At 39.3% G+C, this 19826-nt stretch overlaps 1 protein-coding gene across 4 annotated transcripts in view; it reads right to left on the reverse strand.

Annotated features, from left to right (window-relative positions):
* itsn2b (intersectin 2b) overlaps positions 1-19826 on the reverse strand; it is a 110593-nt gene that overhangs the window by 14235 nt on the left and 76532 nt on the right. For all 4 annotated transcript variants that reach the window (XM_034187830.1, XM_034187816.1, XM_034187822.1 and 1 more), the window contains 6 exons: positions 13358-13479; positions 11776-11882; positions 11002-11185; positions 9998-10096; positions 9754-9837; positions 9389-9472 (listed from right to left, as the gene is read on the reverse strand). In XM_034187830.1, the coding sequence (XP_034043721.1) occupies positions 9389-9472; positions 9754-9837; positions 9998-10096; positions 11002-11185; positions 11776-11882; positions 13358-13479 (680 nt within the window). The remainder of the gene's footprint in view (positions 1-9388; positions 9473-9753; positions 9838-9997; positions 10097-11001; positions 11186-11775; positions 11883-13357; positions 13480-19826) is intronic.

A 19826-nucleotide genomic window follows, 5' to 3' on the forward strand; every position in this document is an offset into this window, starting at 1 on the left:
CACTGGAGGCATGCTAAAGCACATTTGTACAAACCAGCTTCATTCTGAAAAAGGTACTGTGGACTGATGAATCTAAAATTGAGTTATTTGGACTTAAGGGGCAATATGCATGGCACAGCATTCCAAGAAAAACACTTGCTACCTACAGTAAACTTTGGAGGTGGTTCCATCATGCTGTGGGGCTGGTGGGCCAGCGCAGGTACTAGGGAATCTTGTTAAAGTTGAGGGTCATATGGATTCAAGTCAATATCAGCATATTCTTAAGAACAATGTTCATGAATCAGTGACAAAGTTGAAGTTGTGCTGGGGCTGGCTCTTTCAACAAGTCAACGACCCTAAACACTGCTCAAAATCTACTAAGGCATTCATGTAGAGGCACAAGTAGAATGTTCTGGAATGGCCATCTCAGACCTGAATACTACTGAAAAACTGTGGTGTGATTTTAAACAGGCTGTCCATGCTCAGAAACCAACAAACCTGACTTAACTGGAGATGTTTTGTAAAGACGAATGGTCCAAATTACCTTCAACCAGAATCCAGGCTCTCACTGGAAGCTATAGGAAGCATTTAGAGGCTGTTATTTCAGCAAAAGGAGATCTACTAATATTGATGTATTTTTTTCTGTTAGGGTGCCCAAATTTATGCACCTGCCTCATTTTGTTTAAAGAATTATTCCACAGTTTCTGTAAATCCTATAAACTTCATTTCTCTTCTCAAATATCACTGTGTTTGTCTGCTATATGATATGTTTAACTTAAATTTCTGATCCAGACAACCAATGATTTATAAAGGAAACTCATGGAAATCATCAGGGGTGCTCAAACTTTTACATACAACTGTATCTGCCTCTTAAACAGAATGATGCACACTCTGTCACTTCATCAGACAAGTGTCTTTACATAAAAGCCTGAATGGCTTTGAATTTTTTGACGAGAAAATTGAAGTGACGGTTTTGGTGGCACCACTGGGACCCCTGTGGTAGATCTGGGTTCCCTGGCCCACTATATAAAGTCATCCATCACAAATCTAGGGGTTAAAATAGATGCAGATCTGCAGTGTTCATGTTTTTTTCCCCCATTTATATACCCCCGACCCCACCCCAGTCTGATTCTAAATGGAACTTCTAACTTGCAGGAACCTAAAAAAAATGTGATTGAGGTACAATTATATTATAACCTTAACTGATCAAATGACATCATTCTATCACCTTCAAATAAGTCTTTCAAGGTTTTAACACCTGCATTTTCCCACAAAGAAAAGCCATTATCAATCATCCCTGGAGGAAAATCTATATGTCTTAGTATTGGGGTAATTGGCGAAAGCACATTAGTTCTCTTTTACCATTTTTTAATCATATCCCAAGCTTTTAAAGTAGCTTTAACAATCAAATTACCACCTGAAACCTCTGAATCTTTCCGATTCAGAATAAAATGCAGACTAGCTAGTGTTAGTGGCTTACCCAAATTGAATGCTTCAACATCTAGCCAGACAGAGTCTGGGTCATTACGTATCCAGTCTACCAGATACCGAAATTGAGAAGCTAGCTGGCATAATTTAATATTAAGGATTGCGATCCCTTCCGTGATGTAATGGTAATTGCAACTTTGCAAATTTAAGTCGTGGTCTCTTACGATTCTAGATAAACGTTTGTAACCTATTACTTACTGTCTTAATAGCATTATTATTTAGTAGGACTGAGATCATTTGAAATTTGTAAAGTAATCGAGGAAAAATATTCATCTTGCTCAGAGATACTCTTCCCAGCAGGGTCATTCCGTGTGAAATGATGAACACAGGCAAAATATTTCTGCTTAATTCCAAGTAGGTTTTTTAGATGTAATTTTTTTAAATCAGGTTACCCACAATCCTATTTTACACTCGCAAATGCATTTTGAGCTTTTTTGCATTTTTAAAAGGCATTATCTCCGCATTATCTCACCTGCTTTGAGACAGAAACCCCCATACTGATAAATATATTTTACTTAGAAAAAGTAAATTTGGAAATATTAAAATTATCTCTCAGTTTACTCAGAGTACAGCTTTTCAAATCTTTGTAACAAAATTGCGTTGATGACTGAATTGCTAATTTTATGATGCCATGAAAGAAAAAATAAGCTCAGTAATCTGTCTTTCAAAGTTGATCCATTATTTTGGGGTGCCAAATATTGTAAATATCAAATTTGAGCTTTATGCTTCCATTCAGAGCTGATATATTGCTTTCTGAATATGCAAATACAGGTTCAAAATTGGTTTGCGTCATGTTACGGTACCCTACTTTGCAATTTTTTTTCACTATGAAGGCATTTGAGCTTGAAAAAAAAAATGAAATAAAGTTGGTATATCAATATGCTCTCCACAAAAAAAATTATGAAGTGGCTGAGCACTTGCCCACATGGTCAAATCATAAAGAGACTGGAGGCCTAGTTTTGACATTCTACCATCATGTTTAATTTTCAAGAGTCAATAATTCAAAAACCCTTCAAGTTATGACCACAAGGTTTTACACACACATAACTAGTACCCCAGATATGTGTATTCTACAACATGAAGATTATCCATTGAATAACTTCTTTAGTACAGCTCTTTCAAATTGTGTAATTTTTGTGAGAATGGACAAACTGCCATTTTTGTGATGCTACAGAATGAAAAATTAGCTCTGTATCCCATTTTTGAAGTTTACTACTGTATCTGGGGTGCCCAAATAGGGTGTATTCCAAATTTGAGCTTTATATCTGCATTTTTAGTTGAGATAATGCCTTTTAAAATGGAAAAAAAAAAAGCTCAACATGCATTCACAAGTGTAAAATAGGATTGTGGGTACCCTGATTACAAAAATTATATCTAAAAAAACTACTTGGAATTAAGCAGAAATGTTTTGCATCTGTTCATCAGACATATGCAAGTACCTACATGCATATGTAGGTACTTGCAAAAAAAAAAATCATGAGAATCGGAGTCGGTGACCTGGGACACACCGGTGCTGTCATTTTTCAGATTTGAAATGTATGTACCTGTTTCTAAGAAATAAAAAAGCCACACTTCCTCATCACTTTTTTCTGACGTCAAGGTTCGTTAAAAAAAAAAAATAAAAAAAATCAGTCGATTATGACCAAAAGACCTGGAAAAAAAAAAAAGAAGTTTATCATCTCCACCCTCATGCCGAAATCACCTGCATTATTTATTTATTTTTTTAATCACCATTCTGTGTTCTGAACTCTCTCTGCCAATATCATCACTGTTTTCTGACTGAAGATTTTCCTCCAAGGTTTTGTCTCCCTCATTGTGGTCAAAATTAGGCTCAAAACCATGAAGCTGTATCCCCACAGCTTCTTCAGAATCAACTTCAGATTGGACTTAAAAAAAAAAAAAAAAAAGCTCCACACTAGAAAAAACATTATCCGAAAACAGCTTGACCTCTGCCGTGTTTGCAATTGATGTGGGCTTGAATCAGCAGGTCCCGTTCTCCCGATGACGTAGCAACAATACGGCCACGGCTGAGGGCTGAAATAGAGCGCAGCTGTTGTTTATCCTCCACCCGTGCCCTTATCAACTTTTTTGTTCAGGATTTTTAAAAATATCAACATGTCATCATTTTTAGTGATTATTTCCACACATTTTTCGGTGTCACCTAAACTTTAATACAGGATTCTAATGCAAATGGAAGCCGTTTGTTGATAAGAATACAAACTGCTCTTCTACTGGATGTAAAGGAAGAGAAAAATACTTGTAATACTCAATCACATTAGTACTTTTGATGTTCTATGCCTTTCAGGTGCGTTTCTTGAAGTAGTGCTACAACCCCTGGCAAAATGATGGAATCACCGGCCTCGGAGGATGTTCATTCAGTTGTTTAATTTTGTAGAAAAAAAGCAGATTACAGACATGACACAAAACTAAAGTCATTTCAAATGGCAACTTTCTGGCTTTAAGAAACACTATAAGAAATCAAGAAAAAAAATTGTGGCAGTCAGTAACGGTTACTTTTTTAGACCAAGCAGAGGGAAAAAATATGGATTCACTCAATTCTGAGGAATAAATTATGGAATCACCCTGTAAATTTTCATCCCCAAAACTAACACCTGCATCAAATCAGATCTGCTCATTAGTCTGCATCTAAAATAGAGTGATCACACCTTGGAGAGCTGTTGCACCAAGTGGACTGACATGAATCATGGCTCCAACATGAGAGATGGCAATTCAAACAAAGGAGAGGCTGATCAAACTCTTAAAAGAGGGTAAATCATCATGCAATGTTGCAAAAGATGTTGGTTGTTCACAGTCAGCTGTGCCTAACTCTGGACCAAATACAAACAACATGGGAAGGTTGTTAAAGGCAAACATACTGGTAGACCAAGGAAAACAAAGCGTCAAGACAGAAAACTTAAAGCAATATGTCTCAAAAATCAAAAATGCGCAACAAAACAAATGAGGAACGAATAGGAAGAAACTGGAGTCAATGTCTGTGATGGAACTGTAAGAAACCGCCTAAAGGAAATGGGATTTACATACAGAAAAGCTAAATGAATGCCATCATTAACACCTAAACAGAAAAAAACAAGGTTACAATGGGCTATGGAAAATCGTGGACTGTGGATGACTGGATGAAAGTCATATTCAGTGATGAATCACGAATCTGCATTGGGCAAGGTGATGATGCTGGAACTTTTGTTTGGTGCCGTTCCAATGAGATTTATAAAGTTGACTGCCTGAAGAGAACATGTAAATTTCCACAGTCATTGATGACAGGTCAGGTAAAGGCACTGGGGAAATGGCTGTCATTACATCATCAATAAATGCACAAGTTTACGTTGATATTTTGGACACTTTTCTTATCCCATCAATTGAAAGGATGTTTGGGGATGATGAAATCATTTTTCAAGATGATAATGCATCTTGCCATAGAGCAAAAACTGTGAAAACATTCCTTGCAAAAAGTCACATAGGGTCAATGTCATGGCCTGCAAATAGTCCGGATCTTAATCCAATTGAAAATCTTTGGTGGAAGTTGAAGAAAATGGTCCATGACAAGGCTCCAACCTGCAAAGCTGATCTGGCAACAGCAATCAGAGAAAGTTGGAGCCAGATTGACGAAGAGTACTGTTTGTCACTCATTAAGTCCATGCCTCAGAGACTGCAAGCTATTATAAAAGCCAGAGGTGGTGCAACAAAATACTAGCGATGTGTTGGAGCGTTCTTTTGTTTTTCATGATTCCATAATTTTTTCCTCAGAATTGAGTGATTCCATATTTTTTCCCTCTGCTTGGTCTAAAAAAGTAACCGTTACTGACTGCCACAATTTTTTTTCCTGATTTCTTATAGTGTTTCTTAAAGCCAGAAAGTTGCCATTTGAAATGACTTTAGTTTTGTGTCATGTCTGTGATCTGCTTTTTTTCTACAAAATTAAACAGCTGAATGAACATCCTCCGAGGCCGGTGATTCCATAATTTTTGCCAGAGGTTGTATATCAAACTCTTCTTTTTTAAGATATGTCAATATTTTTTCCCTCTTCACTGGATGATGCATACCCCTAATATTCCATATACATAGTTTGAGTGAACAGTTATTCATGGTGGTAATGACATCTTAAATATAGCTAAGAGCAGTTGTTGTCTGCATGTGTCCATGTTACTAGCCATAAAACAATTCCCTCCATATATCAAACCTTCTGACCACTAAATAAAAGTACTGTGCTGCCTCCCCTTGAACACAGCTATATACATATATTATTCCCCCTTTAAAAAGTAAATGTATAAAACTCAAAATAACCAAAAAAAAGGGGGGGGGGAGGGGTGTCAAACCCATCTTCAGAAGAAAAGCCCTTACCAGTAGGGCCTCTTAAACCTTACTCTGGATGCGGCCATGATGTCTCAGAGTCTGCATGATCAGGTGCACTCAGTATTTAGTCAGCCCTGCATAAATCCTATCCTGATGTCCCATCATCAATTATTGTCCTTCCCATCCTTATTTTACTTGAAATGCCCAGACGTCAAAAGCAAAATATCTTAATTATTCAATAGCTATGAGTTATATCCCTATTAGCAAGTAAATAAAATACTGGTAATACACATTTATAAAGAGAAGTGTGTAACAAAGTAAGAAGATAAAATGAGAATAATAAATAAATATATAGAGAAAAAATATACTGAGTCTTTGCTACCACCTAGTGGTATCATCTGCAAGACTGTTAACTGCAGTAATATTAGGGGGATCATCAGTAATATTTTAACAAAAATCTACAAAAATAAAATAAAAAAATAAAAAGGACAAAACGGGGTCCAAAATCATCTAGCACAAAAAGTATTAACATTATGATTAACTTGGCTTCCAACCTCTACCATTAGCCCTCTTAAATGGTAAACTTGATTATACATGTACAGGTGTCAATTTACTCCAACTGGCATTTCAAGCAGTTAGTGTCTTTATACATATGGATCCCACAATTAATTGACAATTATATATGGCCTAAATACGGTCATATGACCACTCACACTCTGCCGTCAGGTGCACAGCTCTCTCTTCTCAGGGTGTTTATGAATGTCATCGCCTCTTCAGGCTTATCAAAAGATTTTGTAGTGTTGTTCACGGTAATGCTCAGAGATGCAGGACAGTTTAAGCTATAAGTCTCTATCCTGATCGATTGGAAATTTTTCCTGGCCTCATCAAAAACCTGACGTTTTCTCTGAGTGCCGCTGGAGAAATCCTGGAACAAGAAGATCCTGTTACCCTCAAAACGGACACTCTTCACCCATCTGGCTGCCTCTAGCACTTGAGCCTGATCGCTATAGTGGTAAAATCTCACAATCATGATGTGGGAATAAGGCTTGCGAGGCTCGGCCCCTCTCCTCGAAAACCCCAACACCCGGTGCGTCCACTCCAGCTTAATCTTCCCCGCTTTAGTGGTCAGTCTGAGAACCTGAGAGATCCACAACTCCATGAAATGTATGGCCTAAGTGCCCTTTGAAGATTCTGGCAAAACAATAAGTGTGATATTTCTGCATCCGCCTCAGTCTTCCTAGTCGTCAAGATGTTCCTGCAGCGAGGCCATGGCCTTTTCAATAACTGAATATAATAACTGAAGTTATTGTACTTGGCCCCACAAATCTTAGAAACATGGTGTCTACCCAGATCCTTACTCTGGATGGCATTACCTGACCTCTAGTAATACTGTGAGAATCTTGGAGTCATTTTTGATCAGGATATGTCATTCAATGCGCATATTAAACATATGTAGGACTGTTTTTTTGCATTTGCGCAATATCTCTAAATTAGAAAGGTCTTGTCTCAGAGTGATGCTGAAAAACTAATTCATGCATTTATTTCCTCTAGGCTGGACTACTGTAATTCATTATTATCAGGTTGTCTTAAAAGTTCCCTGAAAAGCCTTCAGTTAATTCAAAATGCTGCAGCTAGAGTACTGACAGGGACTAGAAGGAGAGAGCATATCTCACCCATATTGGCCTCTCTTCATTGACTTCCTGTTAATTCTAGAATAGAATTTAAAATTCTCTTCTTACTCATAAGGTCCCATCTTATCTTAGGGACCTCATAGTACCATATCACCCCAATAGAGCGCTTCGCTCTCAGACTGCAGGCTTACTTGTAGTTCCTAGGGTTTGTAAAGTAGAAATGGAGGCAGAGCCTTCAGCTTTCAGGCTCCTCTCCTGTGGAACCAGCTCCCAATTCGGATCAGGGAGACAGACACCCTCTCTACTTTTAAGATTAGGCTTAAAACTTTCCTTTTTGCTAAAGCTTATCGTAAAGCTTTAGGGCTGGATCAGGTGACCCTGAACCATCCCTTAGTTATGCTGCTATAGACTGCTATAGACTGCTGGGGGGTTCCCACGATGCACTGAGTGTTTCTCTTTTTGCTCTGTATGCACCACTCTGCATTTAATCATTAGTGATTGATCTCTGCTCCTCTCCACAGCATGTCTTTTTCCTGGTTCTCTCCCTCAGCCCCAACCAGTCCCAGCAGAAGACTGCCCCTCCCTGAGCCTGGTTCTGCTGGAGGTTTCTTCCTGTTAAAAGGGAGTTTTCCCTTCCCACTGTCGCCAAGTGCTTGCTCACAGGGGGTCGTTTTGACCGTTGGGGTTTTTCCGTAATTATTGTATGGCTTTGCCTTACAATATAAAGCGCCTTGGGGCAACTGTTTGTTGTGATTTGGCGCTATATAAATAAAATTGATTTGATGTGACTTGATTTTTCCAGGTATGAAACGCGCTGCTCCGCCTCAACATTTGCGTCTTCCATCACTGAAATACGTTGTTCAGCTTCATCCACATGCTTGGTTGTGTCTTGCAGTTCCTTGGCAATGTTTCCAATTTTATGTAGGAAGGAGTCAAATTTAGCTTCCATCATCTCAGAGATATTTGACAATATTGTGGCCATGGCCTTACATCACTGGGTCTAGTTGATCAGTCGCCGTTGTTTCGGTGTCGCCATCTTGTCTTTTGCTAGAACTGTTAGCCAGGATGTTCTTTTTGTCCTGGAGCTTTTTAGGAGATTTAGCAGCCATTTTATCTGACATTTTAGCCCAGAAATGCTCTCTAAAGACATCGCATAAACGACTCACCATGTTTTGGACAGTATCAGATATGTCCGTCAGGATATTTTGCAACGAAAATGCGAGAGCTCACACCAAACGCTGCTACTCAGTTCGCATCATTGCAAGTCCTCGCAGATCTGAAATTTGACAGTCATATCAGGGCCACTGTTAAACCAAGCTTTTTCCATTTGAGACAGCTGGCCAAAATAAAGCCAATTGTTGCAAGGCAGCAATTTGAGACAGTAATCCATCCCTTTGTTACTACTCGGCTGGATTACTGTAATTCACTGTTTGTGGGGGTTGATGTGTCCTCCATCAGCCGTCTTCAGATGGTACAATATGCTGCTGTACGTCTTAACCAGTACACATAAATAAGAGCACATTTCCCCCATTTTAGCCTCACTCCACTGGCTGCCCATACATTTTAGGATTCATTTTAAAATTCTTTTGTTTTTAAATGCCTGAATGTTCTTGCCCCACCTTACCTCTCTGAGCTCCTACACCGTTATAAACCCACACCCTCTCTCGGGTCAGCTGATCAGCTGCTCCTGAGTGTGCTGAAAACTGAGCAGAAACTCAGAGGGGGCAGCACATTCGCTGTTGAGGCTCCAAAATTATGGAATGACCTGCCTCAGCAGGTTAGACAGACCTCATCTCTGTCTGCTTTTAAATCTCTTCTGAAAACCCAGCTGTTTTAGTTGTATTTTGTTTAGAATTTTATGTGAATTATGTTTTTTATGATGATTTTTATTTATTCTTCTGTACAGCACTCTGGACCACTGTGGGGTTTTTTAAAGTGCTTAATGAAGTTGGTTGGCTCTGAACAATGAGTGAGCTCAATACCTCAGTAACACCGTCACACTGCACATGGTTCTGAATCCACTGCAGTCTGTCACTGTTCTCCTTCTCTCTTACAGCCTCGTTTACCTGGAAACACAATCATTTAATACAGAAACAAATACATACAATCAGTGGTTCTCAACCTGGTCGTCAAGTCCCACCTGACCTACACAGTTTTCACCTCTTCCTGCTCTGCCACAAGTGGATTAACTCATTCAGGTGTCTGCAAGAACTTGACTGGCTGCACACCTGAATGAGCAAATCGGCTTGTGGCAGAGCAGGAAGAGGTGAAAACTGTGTAGGTCAGGTGGGACTTGATGACCGGGTTGAGAATCACTGGTCTATATAAACACAAACAGGAAATAAACCTGCTGACAAAGCTCTTCTGCCCTGTCCAAAGCCTCTTTCAGAGAACCTCGGTCAACGTGGCCTTCTGCAGTGCAATCCAGGATCTACACACACACACACACACACACACACACACACACCCACCACACATTAATTTCACCCACAACTGTGAGATAAAAGGCAAAACAGCAGAACTTCACACAGTCAGGTCAAACTCTGCCTGTAGACTTTAATGAGGACACAGTCAGTAACATGTAAACCTACGTTTTTGATGTGCAGCGGGTAGCGAGTAATTCTTTGCATGGGCTTCAGTAGGAAGCTGGACAGTGGCATACCTTTACAGTGGTAATTTGAGGCAATTTTCTGAAAGAGAACAAAATATTACAAAAACAAAGGTTTGTTTTTATCTCTTGTCTGACTGCAAAATATCAGGAGAATTTTAAAATTTTTAGACAAAGCTGAAAATCACAACCCTTCATTAATGCTCTGAGTCTACAATGCATTCAGAAAGTATTCACAGCACATCACTGTTTCCACATTATGTTACAGCCTTATTCTAAAAGGATGAAATTAATTTTTTCCCCTCAAATTTCTACATACCATACCCCATGACAAGAATGTGAGAAAAGTTTTACATTTTTGCAAATGTATAAAAAAAAAAAAAAAAAAAAACACGTCTCATGACTCTGGTGTTTTATACTGTTTTTAGATGTGTAGTTTTTATGTCATTTTCGTGAATGTTACGTTATTTTGTTATACATCATTGTTGTGGAGAAACTGTTTTCATCTTAGAGTGTACTTGTAAACAGTGGAAATGACAATAAAACTCTTGAATCTTAGCTATTAAACATATTTTTACCCCTTTTTTTTGTAGTTAACTGACACTACTGGAACTACTGTGTATTCCGAAAATCAAACTAGAAACATTTCTCTCAAGCCTGTAGCTAACTAACCACAAACAGTCATAAACCTGAGAAAAGTACTTGTTTTGTGACTGATGGTTATGAACTGCCGAGTCCAGTGATAGACAGATCAGCTAGTCTTACAGGTAGGTTTTCTGCACATAATCCCTATGGTGCATTTTTCAGCTTGAGTGTGTGCACGTATGCGTATCACTATATGTCAAACTTGCACTTTGTTATTTATCATGATACACCTCCTCATCTTTATTCAGTAAATATCTATATAAACGCCTTAATAATACCTTTCATGACCACTACCTCCCTCTCCTTTGAAGTCTCCCTCCCCAGTCTCCACCCCCCTCATACCTTGAGGAACTCCTTGAAGTCTGGCTCGTTGTCTGTGCGGGTTTGGAGTAGCGAGGCTCCATTTATCTGGCAGGAGCAGAAGTGGATGTAGGGCTGCATGTGGGCAAGCTCAGATGCTAAGACATCTCCAATTACGTGAACTGGCATGTTGTCCCCACCGGCCTTCTTACGGGTGTGCAGTGCTCTATATACATACATAGTATATATGTACGCATTAGACTACATTAAAGTGTCATAACACCATGAGATTATCCCCTTCAAGATCCATCATTTAAGTCATGTTTTCACTCTCAAGGATATGCACCCCAGAGGTTTACAGTCTATAACTGTGACAGATCAGCACATGAAGATTGTGGTTTCCCACAAATGTGAAACTAGCCTGTCGTTTGATGATATAAAGCACCAGATTTGAACCATGTGCAAAAACACTTGCAGCACACCAGTTGTATAACTTTAGCATGACAGTGATCCGTCAGGAAATGTCCCAATGTTGTCATGGCCTGGAGGACAACGTTACAGGCTCCACAGAAGTACAAGGATTACATAGTATGTCAACATCATGGCAAAAAAAAAAACAAAAAAAAAAACCAAAAGTAATTTTCTAACATCCTGCCAAAACCCTGCCATGGCTAACAAGACCACAGCACAATGACAGAATATCCTGATTCATCACAGATACCCTTCCAGATCAGGTTTTCTAAAGTATGGACAAGATTTCAAACCTTGACCATCCAGGAAACAGAGCCGCCAAAGTGAGAATGGAGTTTTACTTACTTAAGTAGTTTATTGCTGCAGGCCATCAGTTCATTCCAGTTGACAAATATCATTTTCATCTCTGCATCAGTCACCCGGCCCGACTCTGACATTGGCTTGTGGAAAACCTGCACACAGCAAATTACAACAAAGGAGACACAGTTATAAGAAGATTCACTCACTCACACACAATACAAGTACAAAGGAAACAGTGACGTGCAGTGAGGTTCATGGCTGGTGAAACACTGAATTCATCACAATCAGATTTACAAACTTATGAATCCCACAGAGTAGTTTATTCACCATTTGATTGGCAGCAGTTAATGGGTTATGTTTAAAATCTCATATCAGCATTCTTTACACATACAAACTGTAGCACGCAAAAAAGAACATTTAATTAAAAAAAAAAAAGTTCATTTGGTCTCACCTTTACTTATAAAGAAAGTCCATGTGCCACTCCTTCTGAACAAAAGCATCAATGACTTGTATGTAGAAGTTTACCTTATCTTCCTTCAGTTTTAAAAGTCTCTCTGTCTCAGTGGAGATCACTGCCAGGGAAGAAAGTCGTCCTTCATCAGTCCTTTTCCGACTGTATGTTTTGAGCCTTTTCTGGCTTTGAATGTGAGTGGTCGACCACTCGTGTTTGATGAGAAAATTCTTTAGGTCACAATATCCTATCTGAATCCAGAGACTGTCACAAGTTGAAAAAAGAAGGCAGTAAAAGCAGAAAAAGGCAGTTTCTTGCTGGACATCCACACAGCCAGACTTTACATGTGTCCCACTCCGTCTGAAAAGCGCGGGTCTTCTGTCACGTAGTCTGAAACAAACCTTTTAGCTCCGGTGTTGGTCTTCCTTTAATTATTACCTCCTGCTTCGACTGAAAGTCCAGTTTAGCAATTTGTTTCAGTCTGTATATAACGCTCCATTCTTACAGTAAAATAAATAACCGTGGCTCTTGATTTGCAGTTTGCTGTCACTTATTCTGCAGCTGAGGAGTTGCTGCAAGAAGAATCCCTGGGATCACTAGTGCTCCCTGCCATGAGGCCGGAGAACTGCGTGCCTCCCCTAGTGCCTTTTTGCAGCTGTTTTATGATCGCTCAGCATACGAACTGCGTTACATACACATACAGCTGTTGACAAAAAACACTGTACATTATGTACATCAGCTAAACTATGGAATTTAAATTCATACAGCCAAAGTGTTTGACCATTTTAACAACGACATACAGAGAGACAGCAATACAGTCTCACTGCACAGCATGCCAGCAGTTAGTCCAGTGATTCCGCAATCCAAGGTGAGGTACAGTTGGCTGCTGCCTCACCTCACGTCTCTTCTCAGTATTTGAATGGCAAATGTGAAAATTCAGCGATTGTGAATAAAAAAAAAAAAAAATCATCTACAACTGGTGAAGTTAAAAGGAAATAACTTATAGTACAAATCACTTTGTACCATTTATTTTTTTCATTTTACATTTTTCTTTCCATGGTCACCTGTCACCATGGAACGCATGTCACTGAAAAAAAACAAGCATAAAATCTATCACATTTTAAATGATATACTGTACATCCCATTATAGATGAGTGCCAAATGCTCTGCGTTTACCTCCAGTACTATCTGCAAGTCTTCCACATATCTCTCCTCAGTCTCAATCAGCTCATGGATGTATCCCTGTCTCTTTTTTTCCTGTGCACTCAGTGAGTCTAGGCTGGTCAGATCTGAACACCCTGTAGCAGAGGAACACACAGAACCACATTATACGACCACTTCATGGACCTACAAAACTACAACCCACTGCTAAACCGCAGCAACACTTAAAGCCTGAAAAATCTGCACCTGCTGGAGATCTGATCAGAGAACAAAACACTTCAAACCAATTTTATGTATCTTGATGAAAACTGTCAGTCGGTGGAAAGATTGAAAATTAAAATAAAACTGCAGTTTTGGACCAACTGTGTGCAAATACTGTACTTTTATTTGCACAGGCATTTCATGGTTGCATGTACAGAACAGGAAAGATGACATAAGTTTGAAACAAAGGATGTAAAATAAAGGAGGAAAGATGAGCAATTCCATCCACACACACTTACCTGATTAAGATTTAATATTTAGCCGTTGCGAAGATCACATTTTTGCCGACTATCGTTCACTCAGCAACATGTTCCTTTCTTCCACTTCTCTTCCTTCACCTTCATCCCAAATGTTTAAAAACTGAAATGCACTCTGTAATGTCATCTTCCACAACTCTGATTTTCTTACGTTTTTATTTTCCTTTTGGTAATCTGTTTTATGTTTTTTAAATATTTTTGTAAAGAACCTCTGCTTTCTGTCTTTTTGAACTCTGTCTCTCCTGGCTTCTTAGGTGCTGTTATCAGACAAAACATTCCCCTAACAACCAAATCTGTTTACACCAAAATAAGAAGGGATTTTTTTTTTCTCTTCCAGTGTCACATGTGGATAAAGCTGATTCCTACTCCCCCAATTCTTCAGATACATGTTCCACTAGTAGTCAAATCCTCTCTGGGAGCATGTTGAGGTAGTATTTACATAAGGTTTTGCTGTAAATAACATTACAGGGAGAGAATATATATGTTTGGCACTTGTGCATACATACGAGGTCTATTAGATAATAAACCGACCCTTTTTTTTTTCTTTTTTTTTTAACTATATGGATTTGAATGACGTGCGATTACACCAATCATGCTTGAACCCTTGTGCGCATGCGTGAGTTTTTTCACGCGTGTCGGTGACGTCATTTCCCTGTGGGCAGGCCTTGAGTGAGATGTGGTCCCGCCCTTTGTTTCACATGCTGCTCGAGACGGCGCGCGTTGCTTTATCAACATTTTTTCTGGACCTGTGAGGAATATCCGAGTGGACACTATTCGAGAAATTAAGCTGGTTTTCGGTGAAAAGTTTAACGGCTGATGAGAGATTATGGGGTGTTTCTGTCGCTGTAAGGACTTCCCACAGAGCGTGACGTCGTGCAGCGCTTCCAGGCGCCGTCGTCGGCCTGTTTCGACCTGAAAACATCCTAATTTAAGGCTTAATTCACCCAGGACGTCGTGAGAGAACAGAGAAGATTCAGAAGAGGCCGGCATGAGGACTTTATGTGGACATTCCACTGTTTAAGGACATTTTGTAATGAAAGACGTGCGCGCAAATTCGCAGAGTCGTTTCCGTGACGACTCGGCAAATCTGTGTGCGCCGCGACAGGAAAAACACATCCGTGTTGAAAACCATTTGTAAAATTCAGGCGGCTTTTGATGGCTTTCAACAAGTGAGTAACTGAGAAATTGTTTAACAGCTTGGGCATGTTCCAACTTGCCCGTTAAGGTTTCCAACGGAGGTGTTTTTCCTATCGCGACCCCCCGTGGTCGGGTCCGGCCCGACATGCGACTCTGCCCGCACGTTCTTTCATTACAAAATGTCCGTTAACAATGGAATGTACGAATAAACTCCTCATGCCGACTTCTTCTGAAAGCTCTCTGTTCGCTGACGACTTCCTGGGTCAACAGAGCCTGAAATGTGGAAGTTTTCAACATGAAACGGCGAGACGCTGCCGCCTCGAAGCGCAGATCGCCGTCAGGTGCCGTGGGCCGTCCTTACGGCGACACTACCAGACCAGATCAGCCGTTAAAATTTTTACTGAAAACCAGCTGAATTTATCGAATGGTGTCCACTCAGTTGTGCCTTACAGTTTTGAAAAAAATTTGATCAAACAAAGCAGCAGTCTCTGAGCCATTCCTAAACAATGAAAAAACGACGAGAGGGTGGGCGACTCCTCACTCAAAGACTGCCCACAGGCGAGGCGAATGACGTAACCTACAGGCGTGAAAAAACTCTCGCATGCCCACGAGGGTTCAAGCATGTTTGATGTAATCACACGTGATTCAAATCCATATGGTTTTTGAAAAAAAATAATAAGGTCGGATACTTTTCTAATAGACCTCATTCATACACAAGTTATATGTTCAACTTAATCATGTGTATTTATTGTGTTGACCAAATAAACACTGAAAGCAGCAGATAACAGAATATTTACAAGCAAATCCTTCAAATGGTGATGCAGCACCAAGTGTGGCACAAATACTCCTTAGACATTACTCTTCTGAAAAAACAGACTGGCCACTTGAATTTTCAATAGGCAGCCAGGTAGGAGCCAATTGAGGAATTACCCAAGGGTTAAAATTTAAAAATGCTCCAATCATACTGAAAACTATATCACATTATTAGTCGATACAAAGATTCAGCTTGGACTATCTTTGACTGAATGTTATAGAGTTATGGGGTAAAAACAGCAAGAATGGGACAAAGGTCAATTTCAGTTTGTACTGGGGTCAAAACTTAAAGTTGCTTCAATTTTGGCATAAAGTAATGCAAATTATTGGTTGAGTTAATACGGTTTTAAAAAGGAATAGTTTGCACCATGTGTCTTAGTTATCACATTACGGGGTAAGATATGACACATCACATCTCATAGAATCCAATGGACATTCACCTAGTTTGACCTTTACTCAGTCAAAACGATTCCACTTATCAATCCTATTAGTTGAACCAATAATTTGCACCACTTTTTTTTTTTAACCAAAATTGAACCAACTTTAACTTTTCACCTCTGTACAACCTGAAATTGACCTGTCACCTTTGTGCCAAATTTGGTGCTTACATCACCATTTGAATTGAGTGTTTCAGTTATCTGCTGCACTATTAAAGGTACTGGTATTTAATAAGAAAACTACATAAGGACAAAACTATACTTTACTTCATAATTAGAAAATACAAGATACAAAAAGCACTCGCAGTAAATCTCTCTCCTGTAAAATGACTCACGTCGTCATCAGACTGCATTCATTAGGTTTGTTTTCCCTTGTGACTTGAAGTTACAAAATAAATGTGGATCCTCAAACATGACAATAACTTTGACTCAGAAGATTACTGAATGTTTTGCCACTTATTTTCAAACAGATGATGGCTAAATGCATTCAGGGATTGCTGGTAGTGTAGATCCCACGTGTGATGTCTCAAAAGATGACTGAAGGGAAAATGTCTTCTGGAATTGGCATATCACGAAAAAACACTGAGAAGCAGCCATTCAGTACATTACTATGAGCCCTATTTTCCACAGTGCAAAGGGGCACCCAGTAGACGAGTGGTCTCAGTGCCTCCATTCATTTAGGAATGTGCATGCGAGGTCCATCTTGAAGACAAGGTGAAGCAGTTGCATCCCATGTACACAATGAATGCATAGTGTCAGTGCATATGCAACAGTCACATACATGTTAATCCATCTGTTCTAACGGCTTCCAGCTTCTTGTCTGTTTTGTCAACTGATTCTACATACACTGAGATCAGTTTCAGGCCAGAGCACTTTTCTTTCTGTCCTGTCAGCAATACTACAATCACCCGACACATTTGTGCCCTAAAGTCAGTAGAAACTGCCACTCTGCTTATATGATATCATGTTAGGTCCACAACACACTGATGACTAATGTGGATACTTAATTCAGCAGCTTTGAGCACAAAAACATAGCTTGAGAATTAGAGCTGTGAAAATAAAAATGCACCAACAGACCTTCCACAAATGCATTTTTTCCCCACTCACTATATGCCAGCCATCAAGACACAGCCCTCTGAGTTTTCCATTTTTAATTTGGCTCATACTATACTCATTTTTTTTAATCTTGAGATTCAAATGTATAATTTTCTAATGTTTGTATAACATAGTTTTTATTTATTTTTAGAATGACTTCATGTCTTAAATTAAAGATGTATAAACCCAAGGCGCAAGTACTTTTCATAAAAACTACATCTTTGTCAGACCAACTGCAACAAACAAAAATAAATTCTTCACTGCAGGTCAGCCCCCACGATTATCATGAGGATTTTTTTTTTTCACTTTTGAAAATGTCTCAGATCATCGTTTTCCTGTCTGAAGATGTTTTAAACTCTGAGCAAATATGGATACACTTTCTGCACAAACTGCAGCACAGCAGCATGTAGTTTATGTAACATGCTGCAAATGTACAAATGTATTCATCATCATTCCAAGTGCAAACAACATCTCTGACAGTGGCTTTGTCTGTTAGCAATGAAACTGACCCAATTATGAATTTCAATTAAATACTGACAAACTGTGAAAACAGTGTATCCCAGTTCAGGTTCTGAAAGAGCCCACTGAACAATGGCCATAATTTAGCATTCACATAAAGTGAAAACAAAGGGAGGGCAGCACGGGGGCCAAGTGGTCAGTGCACTTGCTTCCAAAACAAAAGGTTCCTGGTTCAAGATCATTAAGCCCATTCTGCATGAAATGTGGAGTTGCATCAGAAATAGCATGCAGCGGTTTAAAACTTGTGCCAAAAATCAACATGCAAATCCATCCATAATCGGATGTGGTGTGGTGACCCCAAGCAAAAAGGGAGAAGTCGAAAGAACTTAAAGTGAAAGCAAAGGGTACAAGTTCTGTAATTTCACCACACAGCTCTTTGTCAAAACGAAAGCGTTTATTTGCAGCAAGTTCTCTGATCAAAACCTGTTTTCATTCTTTACTGACAATTCTTACAAGGAAGTGCTCACCGCATAATTTGCTCTAAATTTTGAAACAAGTGCAGAAGGTCTGAACACAAGTCTGTCAGAATGTGGACTACCCAGTCTTATGGATTCAAAATATCTGAAACACATCACTGGGACTGTAGTTTTCATTCTATATTACGAAAGATACAAATTATCATAATTTCCAGACTATCAGGCACACCTGAATATAAAACACACCCACCAATTTAAAAAAAAAAAAAAAAAGTACATAAATAGGCTACGCTTGTCTATAAGCCGCAGATCTCCAAGTTTTAACATGAGATATTTCCAAAGAAAGACAGACAGAAAGATTTTTTTAACTTAATTAAATACGTACTATAAATGCTTTTTTCCTGAAGATGTTTCAAGTAAATATTGACAAGCACGTCATTCAGCGCACGTACAGTGTTGCATGGCTTCTCCGCTCCACATGGAGAACTGATTAATTTTACCAGTTATTTTTTTCCGTTGTGGATCATGAGATAATTTCATCGCTTGCAGCCAGGATCACCTGGTATCTGTGGTAAGTGAGACGTTAACGAGGTGGTGTGACTGTTTCAACTTGTGGTGCAAAGACAGAAACCCGGTGGGGGAGGGAGAAATAAGGTTCCGCTGACAGATCTGACAGACCAACTGCGGCGCAAAGTGCCCGTGAGGAACTTTTCTTCAGCCCCGACAAGAAATTAAAGTATTTTCAGACATTGTTTTCCAAAATCAGGAGGCTTATCTGGATAATTTTTCTTCAGGACTTGATGAGTCCACTAAAATGAACAGGTAAGACTCTATATTTACTGTGAGTGTGAATTTACACCGCATGAGGAGAGCAGCTTTCAACCAATTAATGAACAGCATCAATTGATGTATTTCGACTTGTGAGAAAGGCTGTAAAAATCCATAAATTAGCTACATCGTTGTTTAAGCCGCAGTGTTCAAAGCATGTGAAAAAAGTAGCAACTTATAGTCCAGAAATTACGGTAGACTTTTAAGTCTGCAAGCAGACATCACCAAAAGAACAGAAGCACACAGTGGAATGCATTACAAACAGTCAGGAAATACATAATAAAAGGCGAAACGCTTGGAGAACAAGGCAAAACCGGTGAGGAGGGAAGGAGGAAGATGGATGAAGGCAAATAAGGAAGATATGGAGGAGAGAGAAGGTTACAGCAGAGAGACCCACCACCATTCTGCCTCACATATGTTGGCTTCACCATCATCACTTCAAAATTAACACAAATGTAACAAAATGTGCAGAAGCATCAATTCATAGAATCTTCACAAAGTAGTTTCAGATTCAGATTTTTTTAATAATTCAGAACTTGTGAAAATCTGCAGGATAACACAGCAGTCAAAGGTCCCGACACTCCTCTCTGCAAGAACAGTGTGTAATAGTAAGTCTCTCTGAAGTCAGGAAGAGGAGAGGAAAAGGAGGAGGACTTTCTACCATCCTAGAAGAAAAAGAGGCCAAAGAAATTGAAAAAGGGAGAGTGACACAGACTGGAAA

The sequence above is a fragment of the Thalassophryne amazonica genome, chromosome 2 (assembly GCF_902500255.1).
Source record: "Thalassophryne amazonica chromosome 2, fThaAma1.1, whole genome shotgun sequence".
Lineage (NCBI taxonomy): Eukaryota > Metazoa > Chordata > Actinopteri > Batrachoidiformes > Batrachoididae > Thalassophryne > Thalassophryne amazonica.